General features: G+C 45.3%; 1 protein-coding gene across 3 annotated transcripts in view; it reads left to right on the top strand.

The window, feature by feature from the left end:
• The window catches only part of ERICH6B (glutamate rich 6B), a 2,074,788-nt gene that overhangs the window by 1,217,219 nt on the left and 830,167 nt on the right, over window positions 1–27,402 (top strand). For all 3 annotated transcript variants that reach the window (XM_069640454.1, XM_069640457.1, XM_069640455.1), the window contains one exon: window positions 24,528–24,623. In XM_069640454.1, coding sequence (XP_069496555.1) covers window positions 24,528–24,623 — 96 coding nt within the window. The remainder of the gene's footprint in view (window positions 1–24,527; window positions 24,624–27,402) is intronic.

The following is a 27,402-nucleotide window of genomic DNA, read 5'->3' on the forward strand; positions in this document are numbered from 1 at the left end:
AATACTCATCCACTTGAGTTCAGGCCAGATCAGCCCTACCACAGCTTTCAACGCAACACCCTTAACTGGCTACGATCCAAAGACCAGCATGACTAATCAGCTGCCCTAACCCCTGAACTATGTCTGCATATATATTTGTACCTAGCTCATCACTGTATTTGTTTGTTTGTTTGTTTATTAATTTGATAATGCGCTCCAAGCCCTTGGGCAGCTGGGCGCAGCAGTACAAGAAGTCTCGAAGCTTAGTTACAGTACCTGTCACAGGCTGGTGCATACATGTGAAAACAGTGTATTATACAGTATATAATACAGTAGAGACATTTGTCATTCGAGGAGCATGGAAGGTATAACTGATCAGATACATGACAAGGATCAGGCTTAACATTGCGTATACTTAGGGAATGCCTACAGCTATGGACAGACAGGTCCGGTGAATAAGTTGCAGTAGTAATGTTAAGTGCAATGGTTGTCGGGGTTGTGTCAAGAGGGTAGAGCGGCAGTAGGGGGGATAGGTGGTTATGGGTCATTAGTGCAAAGCCATTTGAGAGCATTGTGTCTAATCTGGCGTAGGGTAGGGGACGTCTGAGGTCAACTGGGAGTGTATTCCATGATTGTGCAGCTCTGACTGGGAAGCTAGTTCCTCCAGCCGTGGTCAGTTTAAATCTAGGGATTTCAAGCATAAATGTATTGGCAGATCTCGTGGGTCGGATTGTAGTTCTCCTGGAGATTTTTTCCGATAAGTAAGGAGGTGCTAGATTGTTTAGGCATTTGGAAGTGATAGAGATAGTTTTCAGGAGGATTCTATCCTTTATTTTTAGCCAGTGGGCCTCTTTCCGGAATTTAAAGATGTGCTCTCCATATGGGATGTTTAGCGCTGCTCTTAAGGCATTGTTTTGCAATCTTTGAAGTTTGTCAGTGACATACTTGTTGGCTCCTGAGTACAGGGTGTTGCAATAGTCTAGTCTAGACATGATAAGAGCATTGGCCAAGGTGACGCAGCTGGCACTAGAGAGGAATAGTCTGGCAGCTCAGATTAATTTGCAAGTGTAAACTGTTGTGGAGGAGAGGGAGTTGACTTTCTTCTTAAGGGTGAGAGAGGAGTCCAGATAGAATCCTAGGGTTTTTACCACAGGCATAACCTTAATGATATTGTTATCAATGTTAAAGGATGTGAAGTTTGGGGTTCGTTTTTTTAGGTTAGAGTCAGATCCGCGGAGCAGAATCTCAGTTTTATCGTCATTCAGGCAGAGGCCATGGGTAGCCATCTATGCCTGAATGAGGATGTATATTTTATTCACCAAGGCCAAGTCTGCTTCATAGTTGCCCGAAAGAAGTATGATGATCTGGGTGTCATCTGCATAATTAGTGTAGGTGACGCCCAATCTGTCCAACTTGTCAAACAGTGACTTGGTGAAAATGTTATACACGGTGGGTGAGACACAGGATCCCTGTGGGACTCTGCATGTTATTTAGATAGGATCAGCGCAGGTGGAGGTAGAGAAAACTCTCATAGTCCAGTTGGCTAGAAAGGATTGGACCCAGGCTATAGCTTCCCCTGTGAACTTGGCAGCAAGCCTGAGGTAGCTGCATAAAACTGCGTGATCCACCAAGTCAAAGGCTGCTGACAAGTCCAGTAAAAGTAGCAAGCTGTTTTTCCACTATATTTTAACTCCTCGATTTTTGTCTTAAGGTCTAGCAAGGCTGTTTCGGTGCCATGGAGGGGGCGGAAGCCCGATTGCCGAGAGCCTAGCAGATGGTTGGCTTCCAGGTAGTCTTGAATTTGTAAATAGGCTACTCTGTCAATAATTTGAGTAGGAATGGCATGGTGGTGTTGGGTCTGTAGTTAGTTGGGATGGATGGATCAAGGGTTTGTTTTTTGAGTAGGGGGAGGACCCAAGATTCTTTCAAGTTGGTAGGTACTGTATTTGATTTAAAGGAGGAGTTTATGAGCTTCGGGATAAAAGGGGCTAAGTCTCTAGCTGCATCCTTTATTATTTACCCTGGGCAGCTGTCGCCCTTGCAGTTGGAGGGTTTCAGGGAGAGAATGACCTTTTCAGTATCAATGATTGAGATGGTTTTGAAGCTGAAGGGCTGAATATTATTGGGCTACTGGTTGTAGGGGGGATTCCATTTCCCGGAGGATGGAAAAGAGTTCCTCAGTGTTTGATTTGGCTTTTGTGATTCTGTCGTCAAATAGATTTTTTTTTGTGTTGATGATTTCGTTCTTATAGAGTTTGGATAGTTGGGCTAATTTAACTTTATTGTTGTCGGTAGGTGAGTTGCGCCAGATAGCTTGAAGCTTTCTTTTCTGCTTTCTTAGATCCTTAAATTGGGGTGTGAACCAGGCATTCAAGTGCACTTCCTGCTTGCTTTTGCGCAGTTTGGTTGGTGCGATGGTGTCTAGTGCAGTGGTCATAGCTTTGTTGAAGGTGTCCACTAAAGTGGCTGGGTCGGTGTTATTCTCCAGGACATTAATCGCGGGGAGGAGGAGAGGGGTGAGTTTTTCGGCAGTAATATCTTTTTTACTTCTAGTAGGGGGGGTATCATACTGATGGATTTAGGGCTGAGGAGATCAAGTGTGGTGGTGAAGTTTATTAAATAGTGGTCCGTCTAAGGTTGTGGGACGATGTCGGTGATGGCAATGTTACAGTTGAGTTTGGATACCCAGTCGAGGGTTCTGCCTTTGATGTGGGTAGGGGAGAGGACTTTTTGGGTGAGCCCGTGGTCATTAAGTAGGGCAGCTATTGAGTAGGCATGTTTGTTGTCTGGGTCATTGAGGCCAATGTTAAAATCGCCCATCAGCAAGGTTTGGGAATGGTTTTGAGTATTATTCGCTATGAGACTAGTAAGGTCATCTTCGAAAGTTCCTAATGGTCATGGGGGCCTGTAAATCAAGTGGATGGTCAGCGTGCGGTTATTGGATAACAACAGTTTAGCTGGGAGTATTTCACAGGATGAGCAAGGAGGTCAGGTGGCAAGCCTAATGGGCAAGGTAGTTTTGGAGATGATGGCTAGGCCACCGTCTTTGGCATTGGGTCTATTAACTCTGAGGATCTGGTGGCTGTCAGGTACAGCTAACATCAGGGTAGGTCCTGCTGCCTCGTGGAGCCAGGTCTCTGTTATGGCAAGTAAGTCCAGACTAACATTGCTTAGAATGTACTCGACTTGATCAGGTAATCCTGTATATCAAAACCTCTGGCTGGGTGCACTACTGCACCCAGTTCACTATTGTATTGCATTCTAACCTGGTAATTATGTATACCTGAACTATACCTGACATCTCTTGTATGCATGTACCTTATTCTATCTCTCTCTACCATGTAACCAAGCTACAAGTATTCTTTGTACTGTGTTGCGCCAGTTACCTAAGGGTTTGCGGCGCCCTACAAATTAATAAACAAACAAACAAAAATGAGAGGTAGAGACCGCAACAGGATTGACCAGTTCCTTGCAGATTTTAAAGTGTTTGGCTGTGTTGTTAGAGGCCGCAGAGACCCGGACTTGAATGTGTGTTCTCTTCCTGATGAGTGTTATTGCTTCAACTGACATTTTGGTGCAACCAGTCTAGGTGTTTCTAAATGTGGCCTGGCATGCTTTACTGTAATGTTATTGCGTGTCTACACTGGTCTACATTGTGCAGCCAGTGGGACATGTTTTCAATGTGGATTGGCATTTTTACTAGCAAAGCATTAATGTTCCTGTGCACTGTTGGTGACTTGCATGTATTGGATTGGTGTTACCCTACAAAACGATAGCAAACACTCTGGTTTTTTAGCCATTCTTTCACAGAAAGTGTGCTGTATATTGTATTAAAACACATATTTATATCTTTCTCCTAGTACAGTGTGTGGCATACCCCTTCAGAAGCACATTCTTGCATGTTGTGCAAGCGTGATAATCTAGGCCGGCCCAGTGTGTGGCACGACCTGTGATTTGTTGCAGAGATGGGGGCTCCCCCTCAACATGGCTCGCAGTGGGGCCACCACGTTTTGTGTTACGCTACTGTTGTCATTGCGTGCCCTTCCCAGTTAAGGAGCTTGCACAGTACTTAAGGATGTACAGATGAAACAGATGTTACGCATGCCTGTGCTTGCTTTCCGCTCAGGACAATATTTAAATGCTTGAACAGTACCAGAACCTTATATTCAAGTATAAAACAATGCAGCTGCTCAGACGACAGACATAATACCAGGCCGGGTGATCTTAATGCGTTAACACCCTGCTTCTGAACACGCAGAGTAAAATAAAGCACAGTCAATATCAATAAATTGCGCTCAATAGTACTCACTTCCCCCCACAAACATACCTAAATGTGCAAGGCTATTGTGAGCTCTCACCATTTAAATAGCCCTTGTCACGTTGCCCCCAACTAGCAGCTTGCAATATATAATGTTCCAGATAAGGAGTAGCCATCTTCTGATCTTAGCCAAAGTGCCGACTTGCACGATATTTAGTGACACTTATGCCGCACAATGACAGATTGGTCACACTACTATTGAACACATATTTCTCCAGAGCGCATGTCAGGGCAATTCTCAGCAGAGGTGCTCTCGATAAGTTCCTATGAACACTCTTTCAATATTCAATCCATTGCGAGGGACTCTGGAGCCTATTACATTACCTAGGCACTAGGTATGTTGTGTTCTGTAATGAAGAGCTGGGGTACAGAGATAGGCCACAATAATATGAGGGACGCAGAGTAACGCTTGGCACGTCTTTATTTCAGCAATCATAAATCAAAACTGTGTGCTGGTGCTAAGCCCCGCCCCAGCACATCCGGTGTCGCTGATTGAACATGGAAATGGAACATGCAGGGTGTACATCATTAACAATGAACATAGGACGTTACATCTCCCCCCCACATAAAATAAAACAACCATTAACTATTCCATCTGCTCAATCCACCTTGTTGGTCTCTTAATAATTCTCTTCGATGGGCATCAAATACGGTGCCATTTTCTTCCCCTTGACTATCACTATCATCAGTCTCAACATCATCGTCCATGTATTCAGAGCCGCTTTCTTGCAAACCTGCGACACTATTGATTTCTGCTTCCCCGGCACTGCCAGCACAACATTTCTTAAAGAACAAGTAATTTCTGGTGATATTACGCCCTGGTCCTTCAACTGACACCATGGACCCTTTCATGGTGTTTACTGTCAATGGCCTGGGGTCAAAAGCAGGTGTTACCTTCTGTCCTTGCGGTTGGCGCACCAAGACCTGGTGCCACAGCTGTAGGCCAGGCTCTCTGGCTCTTCTTCATTTGTCTGGCTAGTTCTTCATCTTGTCCTTACTGATGCTGTCCCTGGTTCGAGTTTGAGACTGGAGGTATAGGTCAGAGCCTGATGCAGCAGCTTGTGGAAGGGTTGTTCTTATTGCTCTGCCAAACATTAACTCTGACGAGCAAACTCTTGGATTGCATGAATGACCCTATTGTGATGGAACACACTTGGAGTGTGTGCTTGAGATTAGCCATGAAGCGTTCTACAGTGCCGTTAGCCGAGGCCACAAGCGAGTGATCTTGCAATGCTGAAAGCCTAAATAATCTGCAAACATTGCAAATTCATGTCCGATAAAAGGTGGAACATTGTCCGACTTGACTGTTGACGGGATGCCATAGTCTGCAAGTATTTTGTCAAGCACTGAGATGACTGCATGCGCCACAATTGAATGAACCACTTGCACCTCGGGGGAACCAAGACATTTCATCCATCACTACTAGAACGTACTTTCCATTGGGTAGTAGTCCAAACAAGTCAACCTCTACCTCATCCCACACATTTAGCGGCATGAGTGTCATTTACAAAGATTCCGGGAAGGTGCTTGGGTGCACTGCCTTGCACACCTCACAGGTTTCCAGAGCTTTTTGTACTTTGATGTCCATATGAGGGAACCACACTTTTGTTCGAAGTTGTCTTTTGGTGGACACAATTTGCACGATGTCCTGTGTGCACCAAACTGATTACTCTATCTTGCAGGAGGTCAGGGCTGACAATTCTGTTCTCTTCCAGCAGTAAACCTTGTGGCGAGATAGACCACACTTTCCTTAATAAATGAAATGTTTTCAACAGATTCCTTTCATTGTCTATCAGCACTTCATCCCATCTATGTGATTCCCACCACTTTCCTGACGTCACCTTGTCTCTGATTCGCGTTAGCACTTGGTCTTGATGCATTACTTTTATTATTTCAGGGACGGTCAGTGACTTTGGGAGTGCATTTTCCACTATGTAATTTATGTATTAATCAGCTTTTGATGATTGTGTCTCTTCCTTCGCAGGTAGTGGATATCTGGTTAGAACGTCTGCCAGGTCATTGTCTTTCCCCGGCCAATGAATAATGTCAAAAGATTATTTTTGCAACCTAAGCCATCAGCGTGCAATACGCTGAGGCATCTTAGTGTTTGGTTTACCATAGATTGTTGTAAGAGCTTGGTGATCCATGATGATGGTGAATCTTCTTCCATACAAGAATACATTATAATGTTCATGCGATGAGACTACTGCTAGGCTTTCTTTCTCAGGTTGGGAGTATGCACATTCTTTGGATGATAGACTTTGGCTGGCATAGGCCAGAATTCTGCGAGGTGAGGATGAGCCTGGTTTGAACAGAGCAAGAATAGCTCCTAGGCCAACTGGTCCGGCGTCTACCGTTAGCTCTGTCTCCAGGTCAGGATCGTAATAATCCATACATGAGGCAGATGAGACGCGCAACTTTAGTTCTCTGAACGCTTCTTCAAACTTTTGCGACCACCTGAATGCTTGTCCTTTTGCAGTGAGAAGACGAAGTGGCGTGCTCATTGAAGCAAAATCTTGAATGTATCTTGAGCAATAAGTTGCCATTCCCAGAAAAGAGCGCCCTGCGGATGTCGAGGTGGGTGTTGGAGTGGTGATAAGGGCTTGCTCTTTGTCAGGATCAGGTTGTAAACCATCACTCGAGAAAATATGGCTGAAGAATTTCAGGGTGGACTTGCTGAACTCACATTTCACTGCATTCAATGTCAAGTTTGCATCCTCTAGCGCCATGCACACTCGACGCAGCATGTCATCATGTGCCTCCTGTGATGCCCCAAATATGAGTATAACGTCGCTGTAGTTTGGGCATTGTATGTGCCTGATCACTTAGTGCACCTCATTTTGAAAAATCTCAGCTGCAGAAGAGACTCCAAAATTAAGGGCCTCATCATGAGTCTGGCGGTAACCCTTAAAATTGGCAGTAGCGCTATTACCGCCGCATTTAAGGGTCCGCCAGTTCATGGCCTTGGCAGATTTCCCCCCAGCTCTGACCTGGGAGGAAATCTGCAGAAAATCTGCCGATTTTAGGTGCGATTACCGCCGGCAGGAAATCCGCCGGCGGTAATAGCACAAATTTTCCCCATTGGGCCCAATGGGGAATGAGGAATTCCCGAATTGGCCCAATGGGGAATGGGCAATAACCGTTCTGCCAAACCTGTGATCTGGCGCTAATAGCACCGGAGGGGTTGGCGGTAGGGCTATTAGCGCCGGCCCAACTCGTGATGAGGCCCTAAGACTTTTATATCTAAATAGTCCAAAATGTGTTGTAAATGTGGTAATATATCGAGAGTCGGGTGACATTCTAATTGATGGTATCCTTTGTTTAGATCTAATTTCGAGAAAACCTTCGATCCATGCAATAGACGCATCGTGTCTGTCATGTTTGGGGAAAAATGACATTCCCTTTCAATGGTCAGATTTGGGGCCGTCATGTCTACACAGATTCAAATCTTTCCACCATTTTCTTTGTTGGGCACAGGGACGATGGGAGAGGCCCAGGGTGTGGGCCCTGTCGCGTGTTCAATGATGTCTTGATTTAATAATGATTGTATCTCGTCGTCGACTTGTCTTTGGATATTTAATGGAATCCACTGGTAATGTTGCACGAGGGGTTTGACATCAGGATTGATGTGCAACTTGACTTGCTTTCCTTTGAGCTTTCCCAATCCTGTGAACAGGGAAGGGAACATTTTGATTGTCATGTCCTTGGGATCTGTAGTGTAGGCTGTCACTATTTGGTACATTATGTGAACTAACCCCAATAGTCGACTTGAAGATGAGGATGCTTCCTCCCGGCACCTCGCCTTTCACCCCGTATATTTTTAGTTTTGCTGACTTATCTTTGTATGAGCATGTCGCTTTAAACATCCCTTTACACTCTAGGGGCATGCTGGATCCATATGGGAATATGCCTTTGTCAGCCAGAGTCAGAGTCCCTTTGCTTTTGATTCCTCCGTATGTGTCTTCGTGGACCACATTTACAGTGGCCCCAGTATCAATTAGGAACTCTCGAGCATCTCCATTAACTTGTAGCAATAATGTCAGGCTGTATTCAAATGCTGTTTTGTTTCCAATGATGTGGACATACCCACGTTTTCCTTCCCCACTGGACGAGGATGACACTGAGTCATTCTAATATCTTGATGAGGTGGCTATGCATCATACTTTTTGGCGTGTTGACCTTCTTCTTTGTTCTTCTAAGGGGGGAACTCAGCGATGCTCCTCCCTTCTGCTAGGTTGCTTCCTACTTCGCTGCGGAGACCCTTCCCTTCTTCTCGTGGAGTTTTTCCTCCTGAGAGTAGGGGATCTCCACTTCCTGGATGGCATGTTGTCAGTACTTGTTCAGGAACCTCTGCGTTCTGTCGACTGTTGAAAATATTTAATGTTCTTACACACTGATTAGAAATGATTTTCGCTTCTGCATCCGTCACAGTAGTGACCAATCGCTGGGCATGAGCCAACATGAGGAAAATTGTATCCACATCGTTAGCACTTGTGCTGTTCGTTGATATGAGCCTTTTCTGTCGAATACATCTGGCAGATGGGTGCTGCAGCTGTTGTTTGTATAATTTGTATGTTTCCCAGAGACTCAGTTTGCATTCAGAGTGCCATATCAGCTCTTGCAAACATTACAATCTCCTCCAGGGATCTCATTTTTTGCAATAATTTCTTCTGGAATTCAGCCGATTCACTTGCGATTTCAATGCTTCTTCCATCGAGTAATGATCAAAGTCACAATATTTGACTCTTTTACGTAGTCTCATGACAAATGTGTCTATGGTCTCTCTTCTCTAATGTAGACATATGAAAAATATGTCTTTCGTAATCTATTTTTCATAGTGGAGCAAAATAGCTGTTTAATGAGTCAATGATTCCTTGAAATGTCTTTGTGGTGCTCTCATGTGTTTCAAACACAATGCGCCTCAGTACAAGTGTGCCGGTCTGGAAACAGCGGTGCTAGTAAGCTTACCAGCACCGTTGTTTCCATACCAGCACACTGCGGGTTTGCCTGCCGGATTTGCTGTGCCCGGCAGGTCTGACCCTGCCGGACACAGCAGCCACGGTAGGCAAGCCGTCACGGAAGCACTGGCACCGTTAGCAATGGTGCCGGTGCTTCTGTGGTGCCCATTCCCATAGAGTCCTAAGGGACTCTATGGGAATGGGGAGTAACGAAATTGCTGGCACCTGACCAGCCTCCAGGGTTGTAATCCCCCTGTATTACTGGGAAGTTAGTTATAAGTCATTTTTTTCAGGTCTGGCGGCAACCCGCCGGTATCACTGGCAGGGTTACCGCCAGACCCGTAATGAGGCCCTGTGTGTTTCCAGCATGATGGAACTGCAGCAAATCTCATGCTGCATAACGGCACGAGCACTGAGACGTCGTTAGAGGTCCAAGAGTGAAGGGGACCACTAGAAAGTGATTTGGGCCTCTCCCTCATCACACCAGTGCTTTTCTGATCTCACACCGTGGGGTATATGCCTGAGGTGCACCAGGCAGTTTCCAGCATCAAATGTACAGCAGCAAATTGAGGGGGAATCTCACGCAGCTCGAAAGCAAGGTTGACATCTTCAAGCCCTCTGTGCTGAGTCATTGGGCCTCATTACGAGTTTGGAGGCAGCCATAACGTTAACAAGGGCATGGCTGCCTCCAAACTCGGGTCCGGGTCCGTGATCCCTGAATGGGGAAATACTGGGCCATTCCAACCTTGGAGGGCCCGGTATTTCCCCATTCAGGGAACCCGGACCCGGACCATCCCCATTCCCATTTGAGCCCCTATAGGGTTCAATGGGAATGGGGAGCATGCTAACAATGGGCCCGTTAATGACGGGCCCATTGTTAGCATGCTGGGCCGCTCGCGGGACCCGCTAAGGACGTCTTGCAAAACCAGACGTCCAGAGCGGGTCCTGCAAGCGGCCCTCGTAATAGGGTGGTAAGGGGTTAACAGCTCTGGCACCTTTACTGGCGCTGTTAACCCCTTACCGCCCGCCTCGTAATGAGGCCCACAGTTCTGCAATGAGTCCTTTAACGTTGTCAGCGGATCTGCAGTCAAGGCCATTATGGTTCGGGCGGGCACTGCAACATGGAATTTAGTAAGTCCTGCAGCGGCTCCGTCGATCGTGTTATGAGAGGGCCTGCAATCAAGCCCATTATGGTTGGATGGGCATGGTGAAGTGGAAATCCTGCAGCCTCACCTCTACGACACTGCCAGAACACGGGGTCTGTGTGGTCCTCGTCTCCACTGTTGTGTTCAGTAATGAATAATACGAGGGACGCAGAGTAACGTTTGGCACATCTTTATTTCAGCAATCATAAATCAAAACTGCGTGCTGGTGATAAGCACCCCTCCCCCCCAGCACGTGACATGCCCCATATCCCTGACTGAACATGGAAATGGGACATGCAGGGTGTCCCTCATTAACAATGAACATAGGACGTTACAAAGCACAGTGCAAATATGTGAGTCATAACGAATATTAGACATTAGATGTCTAGGCTTTTTTAGACATTATTTCGTGCACAGCTAGCTTTGGCAAAGAACCAGAAGATTCACATAGACATTGATGGCCTGCCTAATGTGAGTGTGCTGTTAGGGACAACAATCCCATAACAGGGACTCTCTGCCCAAGGATTGAGCAGATTCCAAGAGCAGTGTAATCATTAACTCTTATGAAAAATAGCACTTGCATAACACTCACCTGCATAACACTGGGCCAGCACAGAAATATGGAGAGCAGGTCAGTCGGGTAGTTTGTCAATGCCAAATGAGTAAAGGCAACCCTGTGGACTTTGTGGCAGCCGGTAGGTCAGAGGTCTGCAACCTGCGGCTCGCCAGATGTTTTGGACTACAAATTCAATGATCCGTCACCATTGTCTATGCTGCCTAGAGCTGATGGGATTTGTAGTCCAAAACCTTTGGCAAGCCAAAGGCTGCAGACCCCTGTGGTAGGTTTTTTACTATTGTATGTATCCAGCACATAAGCGTACGTTGTGCATAATGATGCTATTCCTGTTTTCTGAGCTATGTTGAAAGACGACCGTGGTGTTCTTTATTTGAGTTTTAGATTTACTTGTAGATTGCACTAAAAAGTATATTCCCACGCAAAGGTATTGTCTGTTCTTAAATTCAGTTGGCTGCTGGATACTGAAATAAATGTGTTTAGCATGTCTGGATCCCCTTCCACGTTCACCTTGATGGATGTGCCCACTCGTGGCAGATTCACACCCTATCCTATGCTGAGGACTGATGGATAGTGAGAGAAGCCTTGTTTTCTGCTTATTTTGTTTCCCTCCCAGATGTTGACTGTGTGGTAGGACTCAAGTTGGTGAGGCTGGCTCTACCCACTCGATCTGCTTTCTTTTCTTTGCTTACTGGCACATTCGCATGCACTCATCAAATGTCAGTGGTGGCTGAGGACGATTCAACATTAAGCAGTCAATAATGGCATGGCAGCATTCTTCTGCAGAGCACTGTCCAATGTACCGGGTTTGAAGATCACCTGCAGTGAACATTATAGGTTAGTCTGATTATTTTCTGTTTGTTGGGAGGCAGCTGAATACAACATCCATAACGTCTGCCCCTAGGCCTGCTCAATACTGCACAGTTGAGAAACGTTACTCACTGAGAGAACTGTACCGCCCTTATCCCAGACAGGTACAGCAGGACATGGGGACAATTTAAGCTAAAGATGGCAAACGCATTCAAGCTAACCATGTAACAGTAACAAGCACATGAAGCAAACATGCACTCCACATGAAGAACACGTACACTGGGCAAAATGTGCATTTATACATGAAGAATATTAACATAGCATCCGCAGACATGAAGAACACTAATATGATCAATGTATAAGGTGAAACAACATGAACAACATGCGAACATAGCTCCCTAACGTAGAAACAAGAGAGTAAAAATTGAATCAGATGCATGCTTTTAAATGAACAAGGGCCTCTGTACCTCAGGAAAATTCAAAAAGCTCAATACACAGAAATACAGATCCGTGCAGCGCTCAGACAGCAACTGACAATTTGTGCCAAGGTTACAGTGAAATAAGGGAGGATTGGAACTGTCATACTAAGGCAGGAGATAACAATTCCCAAGACGCATGCAGTATACTCCTAGATTAATTCAATGTTTATAAGAATGCAACCAGTCTTTGTTAGCCAGGTGCAGTAACACAGTAAACCAAAAGACTCCATGGAGAGTAACTCAAGAGTGTCCCTGGTGGCAACAGAAGACACAACAGACACATTAATATTAGCTAAAACCCCCAATAAATAGAAGGTCATTCGGTTTCATACAAAGGGCCTGTTTAATGTAAGCTTTTATCCTATAGGAAAACGTTCCATGAATCAGGCCCACAGCCTCCAAGCACATGATCCATTACTAGAGAAGACTTACTATTCATTAGACGCTAACATAGATAGAACACCCACAGTACTCCCTAGATGCAAACATAGATGCAAGCTGCTACACAAGGCCAAGTACAAAGAGATTGCCTGGTCGCATGTATTTATTTATTTATTTATACATTTATAGCAGCGCGCATAGCCCGCAGGCATCTAGGCACTAGTTACAGAACAAGCATACAGGGTTTAGTGGAGGAAGGGCAGGGGAGGGAAGAGTCAGTTGAATAGGAACATTTTGAGGTGTTTTCTGAAGACATTGCAGGATGCTTCTCCTCGTAGATGTAGGTGTAGCTTGTTCCAATGAGACGGTACCCGGACTGGGAAACTGGAGCCCCCCGCTTTGGCTCGTTTGAAACATGGTGTGACAAGGCAGTGACTGTAGGCAGCTCTGGTAGGTCTTACTGACGTGCATTTTTTCAAGTTGTTCACAAGGTAGCCAGGAGCGTCGTTTGAGAGGCAACAGTGGGTGAGGGGTAGAACTTTGAAGCTGATTCTATCCTTGACAGGGAGCCAGTGGGCAGTTATTCTGGCATCTGAAATATGGTCCCATTTTCCAATGTCAAGGGTGGCTCTGAGCGCATTGTTCTGGGTTGTTTGTAGTTTGCAAAGGTCTTTTTCAGAAGTACCCCAAAGGACGGAGTTGCAATAGTCAAGTTTCGAACATATAAGTGCTTTTGCATCTTCCATATGGTTAGAAGTAGACAGGGACGGTTTGCTGGCATTGATTAGTTTAATCGCATATCCTGATGTTGAGGCAATGTGGTTAACATGGCGGGACATGGAGAAAGAAGAGTCAACTGAACCGAAGATGCAACAGGGATCTTGTGGCCGTTGATGACAAAGGATGTGTTGTCTTGGGGGAGACTCCTGAGGCGTGCTCGGGGCCCAAAAATTAGAAGTTCGGTCTTTTCGTCATTCAGGCAAAGGCTATGTGCAGCCATCCAAGATTGGATAGTTTTGTAGATTTCATTAATCCCGAGTCTTTCAGGTAGTCGCCAGAGAGGGGGTAAGGATTTGGGTATTGTCTGTGTAGTTAGTATACAGGATTCCCAGGGCGTCAAGAAGGTGAAACAGGGGCTTAGTTTATACATAATACAGAGTAGGTGAAACACAAGAGTCTTGGGGGACCCCACAAGAGTTTGGTATCAGTGAGGCGGCGGTCTCGCCCAAACATACTCTGGAGGATAGGCATGACAAGAAGGAGGCAATCCAGCTTCTAGCTTCTGGGGAGAAGTGGGCAGCAGAGGTGAGAGCTTAGGAGAGGATCTTATGGTCAACAAGGTCAAATGTGGCTGATAGGTCTAGAAGGAGAAGCAGCAACAAAGATCCTCTGTCATTGGCACTGTCAAGCTGTTTTTTGAGGTTAAGGAGGGCTGTTTCTGTCCTGTATTTGGTGACAGAAGCCTGACTGGTGGCAGCCTAAAATGTGGTAGTGCTCTAGGAAAGATTGTATTTGTAGGTAGGCCACTCTGTCCATGATTTTGAAGAGGAAGGGGACGGTGGTGATGGGGCGGTAGTTGGTAGGGATAGTTGGGTCAAGGGTAGGTTTTTTCAGGAGGGTGCAATCCATGGTTCTTTAAGTTTGGGAACAGAACATGATGTGAAGGAGGAGTTGATAACGATGATGATAAGGGGGACTAGGGGCTCTACACAATCTTTGACCAGGGAGGCTGAGAGTGAGTCTCCCTTGCATCGGGATGGCTTAAACCCAGCAATGGTATTTCCAAAGTCGATGTTACTGATAGGTTGGAACTTGAAAGCTGAGATGTTGACATGGGTGGGACTGGGCAGGAGGCCGTTGATGGGCTGAGAAGCCTAATTAGCATGAATTTTGGATTGGATCTGTGAGATTTTTCTTCTGAGGGTGTCTTGAATAGTGTTACACCAAGCTGGGGAGCAGGTGTAAGTGGATCTAGGTCACCTGGCCTAAGCCCCGCCCACTTGGTGCTTTCCTGGTTGCCGCTCCTTTTCACCACTTAGCAAGCTCCGCCCACCTGGTGTCTTCCTGCTTGCTGCTCCTTTTCACCACTTAGCAAGCTCCGCCCACCTGGTGCATTCCTGCTTGCTGCTCTTTTCCCTACTTAAGGAGCCCTCCAGCCTCTTTTTCTTTGCAGCTGGGGAGCAGGTGTAAGTGGATCTAGGTCACCTGGCCTAAGCCCCGTCCACCTGGTGCCTTCCTGGTTGCCGCTCCTTTTCACCATTTAGCAAGCCCCGCCCACCTGGTGCCTTCCTGCTTGCCACTCCTTTTCACCAATTAGCAAGCTCTGCCCACCTGGTGCCTTCCTGCTTGCCGCTCCTTTACACCACTTAGCAAGCCCCACCCACCTGGTGCCTTCCTGCTTGCCGCTCCTTTTCACCTCTTAGCAAGCCCCGCCCACCTGGTGCCTTCCTGCTTGCTACTCCTTTTCACCACTTAGCAAACCCCGCCCACCTGGTGCCTTCCTGCTTGCCGCTCTTTTCCCTACTTAAGGAGCCCTCCAGCCTCTTTTCCTTTACAATTGGGGAGCAGGTGTAAGTGGATCTAGGTCACCTGACCTAAGCCCCGCCCACCTTCTTAGCCCTTCCTCTTCCTTCCTGCTCTTAACTCTTAGATGAAGGGCGTCTCTCGCCCTGGCGTCCAAAGTGAAGGGCTATTGCTGTTTGGACCTGTTTGGACCAGGAGGATCCAGGGTCCGACCCCCTGCTAAGACAGCAGGTAAGCATGCACCAACATGTGTTACACACTCTGTCCCAACAGGCCATCCCCACCCTCTCTGGTCCCCCCCATGTTGTTCCCTTGTGACCCGCCCCCCTTCCTGCACACAGGAGTCTGTCCTGATACATTCCGATTTCACCATCACCGTCTTGTGGCCAATGCTGGATTTTACTTTTATGGACTTCATTGATTCACAGTGCATCACCCTTCTCAACTCTCATGCTGGACTTCCTTTGCATCTTGTACTCATGGTGGCCCTGAATCATGCTGTTCCATCTTCATCTTGTACCCTGGCTTGCAACATTATGTTACTACTGACTTCTGCAATTGTATTCGCTCTCCTCTCAACATAACCAAATCTGTTGTCGCCACACAAATTTCATAAAAGTAAAGAAAAAGGACATTCCATCTACTTCACAAGACTCTGTTCTGCGTAGCCAAAGTAACCTCGTTGAGGAATGGTGGGTTTACAGGGTGAGGCCAAGTGCGTGACTGCGCACCAAACAGTCATCCTTGAGCTTCACTGGCTGTTGCCTCCAGGCCGTCTTCAATCTCATCCAAAAACAGGGTTAATGCAATGTTCATTTTTGTGTTTGCACCCATAAACATTGACTGCCACCATTCTTCTGCATTCCTCGTTACTTGACCTTCAAACAAATGTCCAAAGCGTTTCATTCTTTGAGATTCAAAAAATGGGAAGAATAGTACAAGATTCTTGGTTGTTTCATCACAGGCGTCACAGAATCAACATACTACATTAGTCGTGTCCCTTCCCGGCCAGTTCTTTGTTCGATCTTTGGTTCTAATCAGGTTTAGGCGAAATCGCATGTATGTAGTCCTCTTCCTGTTGTCGGGAAATAGTACTACGTAGTTTTGTAGTCTGTTAAATGCTATGGCTTCACTCGGAGCGTCTTTCATTGTTTTGGCTGCCCTATGGGCTACGGTAGTCAGGATCCAGTCTGTTTCCCAAATCTTTTTCTTCACCAGATCGGGATTCCCCTGAAGCGTTTTTGTGTTGGTTTCATACATGGTCAACAGCTCTTCACATTTTTTAGTCCATAGAGATAGTAAGCATTCGGGGTTACCGCTGCCAGGTTTACTTAAGATTCTGAATTGCGGGGCAGCCTCCGTCAGGATAATTTTCCTGAACAGGGCAAGGGTTTTCCAGGTGATTCGGGCTTTGATAGAAATCAGGCCGAACTCATATCGCAGGCAAGCTGTTGAGATATTGTTGGGCAGATGAAGTATTTTCACCCAAAATATGTGTTCTAAGGTTGGCCAGAATTCTTCTGGACATCCGAAGACGTTTTCTCCTCCGTATATGAGTGCTGGGACCACCTTCTGTTGGTAAAAGGTTATCACCAGCTTCAATGAGAACTTCCCATATTTTTTGTGTAGTATCATGGCTTGGCAGGCATATTGTCGGCATTTTATTTTGATAGTCTCCATCCAAGGACCATCATTAATGTTTGCGCTGATCTGTATGGCAAGGTATCTAGTGGACTCCACCGTACTTAGTTTCTCGTTCCCAAATGCCAACTGAATTTGTTGGACTTCCGATGGCAACCTGATTGCAGATTTTGTAGCATCAGGAGGATTTTGCTCTTTGTGTTGTTGATGAGCAGGCTGTTAGATTCCATGTAGCATTTTACAGCGTTCATTTTGCGCTGAAGACTGATTGGCGTGGTCTCTAACAAAATCAAAACATTAGCGTACAGCATCCAGCTTAGCACCGAGCCGTGTATTTTTGGAGAGAAGGATCGAGGCCCGTCGGTTGCACTGCCAATTTCTGATAGAAACAGATTGAAAATTATCGCCACCAATGGACACCCTCGTTTTACACCACAGAAGGTGTTTATTTCCTCTGTTAGAGATCCTCACTGATCTAATTGGACCCTGATGTTAGTGGCAGAGTGGATTTCTTTAATGGCGGCTAATAGGCTCTCAGGGCAGCCCCAGTTGGTCATCTTAGTCCAGAGTAATTCACGATCAATGGAGTCAAAGGCATGAGAAAAGTCTACCAGGGCTAGGTAGACCTTTCTCCCAGATCTTATGGCTTCCATTTTTAGCAGATTTATCAGCAGGAGGTTTAGACCACATCCGACCCCCTTTCCGAAGCCCGTCTGTCTTACATCTATATGATCACTGTCTAGGATCCATTGTGATAGTTTCTGTTGCAGCATAGTGGAATATACTTTCCCCAGCACGTCCAGGAGCGCTATCTGCGGTAATTTTTTGGCTCCAGGTGATTTCCTTTTTTTAAAAATGGGGACAATGATTGCTTTCTTCCATGAGTTTGGTGTAGCACACCTGCTGCAAATTCTGGTGAAAAGATCTTTACATAACTCTGCCCATATTTCAGGATTTTACTTTAGGGTAAAGTTAGTCAGACCGTCAGGTCCAGGGGCCCTTGAGACACTAACGTTCTTAATGATCCGGAGGATATCATCCTTGGGAATGTAAGATTCCATTTTGTTAGAGTCGATGTTGTATGATGCGACCACTTCCCTTTTTTGCTGTAGAGGTTCGTAAAGTGGGAGATCCACCCTGCTTCTGATACCATATTTGCCATCAGCGCAGATTGAGGAGCACCTTCATCATTCAGTAGTCTCCAAAACTCAGCCGAGTTTTTATTTCTCATTTTTTGTATCATCAGTTCTGCATCTTTTTGGAACATTAAGGTTTTATGAGATCTTATCCAGTTTTTATATTTTTGTTTTGCAGCGTGCTTTGCTTGCAAGTAATTTATAGTCTCCTTGGATCTTATGTGTCTTATTGTGGCACGTAGGTCTTGCCAGGTTTTCTCGACCCCTGTTTTGTTTCCACAAAGTGACGTAGTAGGTGAACGTATTCCACTCCAGGTTCTTCCCTAATATAAGCGTCTTTAATTTTAAAGACTTCTTCGTTCTGGAGAGTCAGCCTCACTCTGTTTGGCTCTACCAAAATCTGATGATTCCAGGATTTAGGAGCAGCCTGCCTTGCGACTGTCAAGGTTAGAATCACCATCTTGTGGTCACTATGAGACATCGGCAGTACTAGTAACGACAGTGTGGGCTGTTGGATTTTTTCTGATACGAAAAAAGTGTCTAGGATGGAGTTCTGTTTGTGTCTCCTCCATGTTGGTTTTGCTGGTATGTCACCGCCGGTGTTTCCATTTAACATTGCCAGGTTTGTGGCATCCATTTCCAACATCCACTTTGAAGTCACATTATCAGACACGTAAGTAACTTCATTGTTTTTCAGCTTTATAGCCAAACAGTTGATATTCAGGTCTCCTCATATCATGATGTTCGCTGTCTCGTTGACTAATAGTAAATCGTCAATTAGTGACGAGACTTGGTCTATGAAGATAGTTGTCCCAGCTTGGAGATGATTCCAGTATATGTTGAAAATATGAAAGTATCTCACGTTGGCGGTTAGGGTCCTGGCTATGGCAATCGTTGTCACCTGTATAAAAGCTGACAGGTTTGGTGTGTTAACAATGCAACATCCTGAACTTTTTTTCGCGATTGTTAACAGGCCTGCCATTGATCTTCCTCTCGATTTTTTGAAAGCCGGATTAAGTGCTGTTTCGTAGACATCAGAAGTTGGACAAATGGTCATCCCGGTTTCCTGGAGACAAACCACATCAAGCTCAGCCATCCAGGGTTCTTGGAATAAGTGTGAGAAGCCCCTAGTGTTCCAGGATCCAATCTTGTGCACGGGAGGCTCCACTGTCACCTGCCGTTACTGTCTTGATGGTCTGCAGAGTGCCTCAGACAACCAGCACCAGTCCTTTGGGTTTCTGCTTTGTTTCTTTGGAGTTGTTGGACCAGCGCACCTTGTTTTCAAGACACAGTCTCCTTTAATTGTGATTTTGATGTTTTCCTATTTGGGTGATTTCCCCAAGGTATAGCCTGTGGCACAGCTGGCGTTTGTTGTGTTCTCTTTGCCATGCGTTGGAGAAATTTGCGTTCTCTGATAATATCAGAGCTTTGGTTTGTCTCTACTTCCGTGGCTCTTTAAGTCTGAGGCGGTTTCCGGAAGAAGTTGTCGTATTTAGTTATTTGGGTCTAGTCCCAGAGTCTGTGTCAAGTTTCTCTAATACTTCTGCGGTGTCAAAGCCCATGGACATACGTGCAGAGGCTGCATCTAGGACAATATTCAGAACGATTCTAGATCTGAAGTGTAGAATAATCTTGTCGTTTTGATCTTCTTTTGTGAATTCAACAGTCTTAATATCGTCAGATCAGATCGTTCTGAGAGAGGGCACATATTGAAATAGGCATAAGACGTTAGTGCAGTTAAGAATAAGTTTGTCGCAGCTTTTGATACGTTCTACCGGACTCTGTGAGACGTTTGAAATTTGTCTCTGGAGCTTCTTTCATTCTTATTTGCAGGACGCCATTCTTTTTGATCGGAGCTTGAAAACGGGCCTGGGACCTGATTATTGTCCGTTCTTAGTATGTTTTTATGCGCCTTATTCATTTCGGGGCCGTCAAAAGAAGTTTTTTCGTTAGGAATGCAATGTGGCCGCATGTCATCCTTTCGATCTAAATTCTTTTCCGTCAATGACTTAGGCGATGACCGTGATTCGGCAAGGACTTTATGCCTGTCTTCCAACGTTTTGAAGATGGGGCTTGAGGAAACAACCAGGGGACCCTCTTTCTTAGCAGTTTTTTCGATTAAAGTGCAGATTCTGGAGGCGACAGCTGGTATTTGGATGGGCACCAAGTCATTTTCTTAGTTTGTTGTTGTTGGGGATGGGTGGACGGCAACCTCATCCCCTTCTTCCATCTCAAAGACCTCTTCATTTGTCTCACGCTCTTCATACACAGAGAGGTCCATAAGGTTTGTGGAGGACTCATCTGCTAGTGCCGGTGGACCTACAAGCCCTCCTGGCCTTTCAGTCATGATGCCGGAGGAGAGATCTTTTGTCTGTGCTGGGCATCTTTCCTCTGTGTTGGTGTTGTTAACAGTGACATTGACAGTTTTGAGATTGCTGAGAAATTTCCTTGAGGTATTGCCGTATTTTATATTTTTTAGTCTTTGATTTTGACCTGATTTTGTTCTTTTTAGTGCTGATTTCTGAGAGGTATTTCCTTTGAATATATTGAATATTTGGTTTTGAGGCTCGACTGTCTGTGGATTGGGAATCTCCAGAGGTGCTCGGGGGGCGTCCACATCTATTATCACAGCCGATGTAGAGGGATTTTGCGGGTCCAACACCACAAGATTGCTAGAGCCTTTACTGCTTTCCAGAACACTGGCAAAATTCAGACTTTTGATTGCCTCTTCTGTGACGTTTTCCCGACATGCACCTGAATTAGCTTGCATGGTTGTTTGTTTGACCAGGTTTACACCTTGATCGTACAGTTTGTCTAGTCCTGGAGCAGCTAAAATGCTCTTGGGACTGTTCATTGGACTATGCTCTAGACAGTCGGAACTTGTTGATAAGGTGTTTTGATCATCTGATGTTACAGTGGTCTTCTTAGCAGTCTCAGGAGCCACCAGGGTGGGTTGGGGCTCTGAGGCCCAGTTATCCTTGTAGCAGTTGCTAGCAGACGTGGAAACAGAAGCCCCATTGGGCGGTCGCATGTTGGCCCTCCTTTGCGTGCCCTGAGTCTCTATCCCAACACAGTGGGGAGTCTCTTGAGTCGTCGCTGGTCGATGTTTTAGCAGGCTTAAAGCTTCTCTGGCGATCTCTGCCAGTAATATTTTGTCTAGTCTGTTATTCTCTTTTTGGTCAATAAGTGTTTGCAATGATAAGTACATTTTTGTTTTTAGTACCCCGTTCTCCTTTTTCGCTGTGTTATAGTCTTTTTCCATATTGACTAGCTTCTATTTCATTAGCGCCACTAAAGTTGAGCGATCTTTCACATTGTCATTCATTTGCTCATAGAGCTTTAAAAAGGGGGCGAGCGTGATTGCCATAGATGACATCAGAACCGGTTGGAGATCTTTACTAAGTTTCTCATTCATCTTGAAGTCTGATCGACGGTCGTTTTTGTGCAGTGGCACCTTCGTTCTTCTAACTTTTGGAAAGTCTTGCTCTATAATTGAGGAGACAGATGAACAAGTCTCATATGAGGTGAGGCTAGAGTCATGACTGTCACTATCCGCTCTGTTGTAGGAAAGAACTTGATTTACTCCTTTAGGCTTTTTTTGGCACAATTGTGACTTGTCCAGCCGATAGGATCCCCGAGCTTGGGAGCAGGCTAAGGTAGGTGAAGCAGGGCAATCAGCCTGGTTTGTGTAGGTCGGTACGTTTTTCCAAATCTGAGATGGATTGCCGAGGGGAGTGTTGAGACGAGCACCAGCTTGGCCTTCAGAATTACATACAAGGGGCATCCAATTTTTTTCCAAGCCGGATGCTATGGTGTCTCTTTTAGGAGAAAAATTGCATGTTTTATTAATTTGTGAAATGCCTTGCAAAATTTTGTTCACTTCTAACGAGTCTCTTCTGTTGCTGTTATTTGAGGTTAAGGGACACCCTCCTTTTGGCGTGTAGAGTTGCTTGTCAGGGGGACAGAAAACCTCATCTTCCATTGTAGTGAGGCTTTTGCCAGTGCCAGGCACAAGGTCTGTTTGGGCACAGACACAGTTTGTTGTTACTGTGGCCGGGCAAACTGAGGGGCTCTTTCCCAGCAATGATGTCTCAATTGGTTTTGGATCAAGTCTGACGTCAGTTTTTAGCCCTCTGATGGTGTGCGAGCGCCATGCTAGTACCATTAATTTCGGTACAATAGCTGTTTGAAAGTCATTAGGTGGTTTATCTGACAGAACTGACAAGATGACGTGGCTCAAACATAACACAAGCACAGCACCACATTCTGTTTCTTGTGCAGCGAGGATCACAACAGAAAGAGCTGTGGGAGTAGAAAGCAAGAGTTCGCTGGAATCTGTTCCACATCTTGCCTCTCTCCCTTGGCTCACTGGCGAGTCGAGCACAGGCACAGAAGTAGCAGAGGCGGCATTCTGATTTGACGGGGCGGGGAGCTCGCAACGGGTGTCCTCGGCCGGGGGCTTTGTCCAGACAGCCGCGGACCTCCGAAGGCACCCCCGAGCCACCCAGGCCAGCCACACAAACCGGCCCACAGCGCCCAGGACCCGAGACCGGCCCCACACCCTCCCCACCAGGTGGGAGACAGCCAATACAACCGCAGTGCCCCCGCACTGCCTCTCCCAATCGAGGCGACGCCGCAGACGTTGAGGGCTCGCTCGAAGCATTGGAAGCATTGGAAGTATAGGCTGGAGGGGGTAACGGGATTTGAAGGGAGGTAAGAGGTGTTGAATGAATTGGGGGATTTCTGGAAGGTAAATGTTTAGCTGACAGAGGCCGGTGTGATGGAGGTGAAATTAGGGAATGTATAACATCATTCCGCTCTGCACTTTTCCCAAAACACATCTGAGTGGAGGCATGTGTGCTTACGTCTTCATTCTCAGCATACATTTCTGCAATGTCGCTTGCATTTTCAGCATTTCCAGTATTTGTGTTTAGTTTTGTACTCACACTTAAGTCTGAAGTTTTGGCAGCAGATGCTGAATTCCAACGACGCAATTTCAGCCTTGTGTGGGGAGGGTGAGGGCGATCACAGCAGGTGCCAGGTTTCGAGCTGTGTTTAGGCAGTGTTCTTTCCATTTTTTCCATTTCAAGGCCCCTCGCCCCCTCGCACCCAAACACCAAAACACACTGCGCACACCGCGCGCTACGCATGCTCCGCGTATGCTGGGTATTTTGTACTGCTTCCTCCTGGAAGTAGTAGCAATAGAAATCAGACTTCAGCAGGGTCCAACAGCAGCAGCAGCAAAAGTAAGAGCCTGGGCAGACTCAGGCTCACCAAAACACACTGCACACCTTTTAACATTATGATTCATAAATTACCATGGTTAAGGAATATATTTTATTGCCAAATGTAAGCGATAATTCAGAGATTCCTGTGTCTGCTAAATATTAGATTTATAATGAAGTTAATATGAACATGTGTTTCTCAATATACACTTATTGGCAAATCTATGTCCCACTTTAACAAACCTTTTTTTGAGAGCTCTCATGCACAAATATTAATTAGGAGACAGTATGTGTATACGTTTTAACATTAATGGTAAGAGGTATTGATTGACTCAAAGGGAAACAAACTGCATTGTGGAATTGAATCATTGACCATACATAAATGGCGCTTGAGTTGCGCTATTGGAGTAAGGCAGACACTTTAAATAGACACTTTCCCCATAAAAAATGAAATAATTCATACTTCATTATAAGTGACGACCATGTTGGTACAGTTATTAGATTGTTCAACAAAATGATGAAATTATAGGAAGATAAACATAGTGAAACTGGTAATATAATATTCAGAAAGGATGCTACTTATGAAGTTTGGTTTATACGTTTTGACAGAATTGTGGGATTTTCCAGAAAAAATGTGAACAAATGTAATATTACTTTGCCACAATAAGAAAAGTTACCTTTAATATTTCACTGATTAAAGGTAAAGGCACCTATGTGCACAATGGAATGAGGCAACTTCTGTTTTGTTAATATATCATGTAAAGAAAACTTCAATGTGTCGCAGGTTGTTTGCTATAATTCAGAGAGAACATGATGTGCGAAACATTGCTATTCTTCAGCGGTAGCTGTTACTTGTAGATCAGTCAAATAGACAGACTAGATCCTTCTGGGGTCTGTTATTGAGTTGTGGATTTATTTTTTAGCATACATTGATGGTTGTGGAGCAACATTTGAGTGTCTCATATTTTCATCAGCAGCAAAGTTTTTTGGCATTGAAGAGTAATGAAGTTAGCTTCATTGTGCATAAAAATACAGGTAGTGAACAAATAGTGGCCTAAAACGATTTTGGAATTATAAAGAGATTGTAATATTATTTTTAGATTTTTTATTTAAATGTACCTACTGCTTTGTGGTATGTTTCTTGTAGCAAAACGATATACCTGGAATTGTTTTATGTACGGTAATGGATTGCCACTCGATATGGGGCACTTAAAAATATTTATGCTATGCATGTTATGCAACATGTATGAATAAACAGGTCAGTAAAGACAGCTATCTGATGGTTGTTAGTTGTGGTTGAACAAAACATCAATCAATGGAGTTTGAGACTAAACCATTGTCATTTTTCCAAATTATAGGGTTTCAATGTTTTTACTCCTGATGAAGGGTTCCACAAGAGTTCTGAAGCACATAGAGAAGTATTGAGAAGTCTCAACAAGCCTGATGGAAAACGTGTAAGAGATCTAAAGTTATTATCCTTCTGTAATTAAGGGAATTGGTTGTAAACAATTTAAGACTTTGGAGCATACAACTTAATGTGGTACAGGTATGATGATCAAATCTATGAGGTCTCTACAGATATATGTACGTATGTATTATATAATAATTAATGTTGTATATTATTTGAAGAAATGACACAAAGAAACATATGCATACAATTTAATAAACCTATTTTCTAACCTTTACTGTTTTATAAATGCAACACAATTACATGACTAGGTAGTTCAGAACCTCCGAGATAAAACCTTAAAAAAACACCCACTACACTGCACTGGATACTAGAGAAGGGTGGGAATCGCAAAACAGCATAGGTGTACAACGTAAACCACAGTCGTCGCAATGTCCAACCTCACTGCTATGACTAAATAACATCCATAGTTTTTATTTGGTCATTGGTTATAAATCGTTTTTGGAGAAAATCAGTAAACCCACCTAGTCTCTTTGTGTCCAATGGATTTGCTTGCATCTATGACATTCTTGAACTGTTCCAGCGAGTTATAGCTGTCTCCAAGCATACCTCCTTCACATGGTTTACCTACACACAAAAACATTGCCAGATTCACAGCACTAGCAGGATGTAACCCACTCCATTTTTGCTCTTCAAAGTGTTTTCAGGTTTCAACACAACTACCCAGATGAGTTGTTAGGTTAGCTGTCACAAGGAGATGGCCAAGGTGACACTATTATTTTTTGACTAAACAAAGAAAACATATATAGAATTGTACATGAGTAGCCATCAACCAAGGTCATACACTTTACAAATAAAGTGACATCTGATAGACAACAAGAACAGAGCTCAGGTTGATATCACATGGAGCATCGGTGAAATAGTCCCTGTTCAGATAGATGCGTATCTATGATTTTACGTTGTGTATAGACCCAAAGCCTCCCTTTTCCACCAAGTGGCATAACACAAAATGAGGGGGCCCCCTGCAAGCCATTCTGAGGCAACAAATCACCGGCCGCACCTCACTCTGGGCCGGCATAGATTATCACGCTTGCGCAATACGCGCAAACATGCTGCTGAAGGGATATGCCGCACACTGCACTAGGAGAAAGATATAAATATGTGTTTTAATTAAGCAATATGACCCGAGCGGCGGGGGCATTACCGACTCAGGTAATGCCCCAGGGCCCATAGGTATAGGACCCGAGCGAAGCAGTCATATAGGTCATATAGCTTCTAGTACCCCGGCCTGCAAAAACTGCGTGACCGGGGCACTAAAAGCTTAATTTTGTTCCCGAAACGCTATGGCGTTTCGGGTAGAAAAAAAAAGACATCAAAGAAAATGGCCACCATGGGAAGGGAACACAGAGTCCGTTTTCCCTTTTCCTGGCAGCCATCAGGAGCGGACGTGCTGGAAACAGAAGCGTTTCCAGCGCTTCCGCTCCCAAAAAAAAAGAAGGTAAGTGGGGTTGGGAGGGCGAAAGGGAGAGGAAAGGGAAAGAAAAAAGAAAAAAAAACAAATTACCTGGGTCCCCGGCAGGGGACGATAGATGTCTCCAGCCGTGTGGAGGCTCGGTGCTCGGAAGGCATAGAAGGTAATTGGGGTGGGGAGGGCAGGAAGGTGGGAGGTGGGAGGGAAGGAAAAAATAAAAAGCCTTACCTCTGTCCCGGGGGGGGGGGGGGCGAAGGTAGTCTCTCATTCTTGGGGAGACTTGGTACGGGGATGGCCCTGCTTCGAGCCTCCTCATTGGCTGGAAGGCTGCCAAGCCCCCCGCCGGGGACAAAGGCCGTGGAATCCCGATGGAGGGATTCCCGGCCTGGTGACGACTCGGCGAGGACCAATCAGAATGGGTCTTTCATTCTGATTGCACTTTCTGTGAAAAATTTTCTAAAAAGCCAGAGTGTCTGCAATTGTTTTGTAGGGTAACACCAATCCAATAGATGCAAGTCATTAACAGTGCACAGGAACATTAATGCTTTGCTATTAAAAATGCCATGCCACAATGAAAACATGTCCAACTGGCTGCATAATGTAGACCAGTGTAGTCATGTATTAACGTTACAGTAAAGCATGCCAGGCCTCATTTAGACATACCTAGACTGGTTGCACCAAAATGCCAATCGAAGCAATTACACTCATCAAGAAGAGAACACACATTCAAGCCCGTGGCCTCCAACAACACGGCCAAACTCTTTAAAATCTGCAAGGAACTGGTCAATCCTGTTGCAGTCTTTACCTCTCCTGTTCCCTCCCAGGCCCTCTGTATGGCTGTGTAATCTCACTTTTCCGCTAAAACTCAGGACATCCTGTCCTCCATCTCCTCCTCCTCTCCCTGACCCCCTTAGGCCATCTCTACCTCTCTTCCTCCTTCCCCCTTTTTCTCTCTGACAACACCTGACAAGGTTTCTAGACAAGTCTGATCTATGAAAGTGTCACCCAAACAGGTGCTCCTCTGCTCCTCCAGAACCATCAATGACCATATTGACACCCTCGCTCCAGCCTTGGCTGATTTCTGTAATCACTCTTTCGCCACTGAAACGTTTCCCCTCTCCCCTTAAGCACTCCCTTATGCACCCACTCCTCAAGAAGCCGTCTCCCGATCCTGCCTGCCCGGCAAACTATTGCCCAATCTCCATCACTCCTTTCCTGGGCAAACTGTTAGAAAAGCCTGCCATCTCCCAGCTTACTCTCCACATGGAATCTGTTGGTTGTCTCCATGACCTTCAGCCTGACTTTAGAGCTGGCAGAGACACAGAAACTGCTCTCCTGAACACCTGTGAAGATC

Source organism: Ambystoma mexicanum, chromosome 7q (genome assembly GCF_040938575.1).
Source record: "Ambystoma mexicanum isolate Mex_15411 chromosome 7q, UKY_AmexF1_1, whole genome shotgun sequence".
Classification (NCBI taxonomy): domain Eukaryota; kingdom Metazoa; phylum Chordata; class Amphibia; order Caudata; family Ambystomatidae; genus Ambystoma; species Ambystoma mexicanum.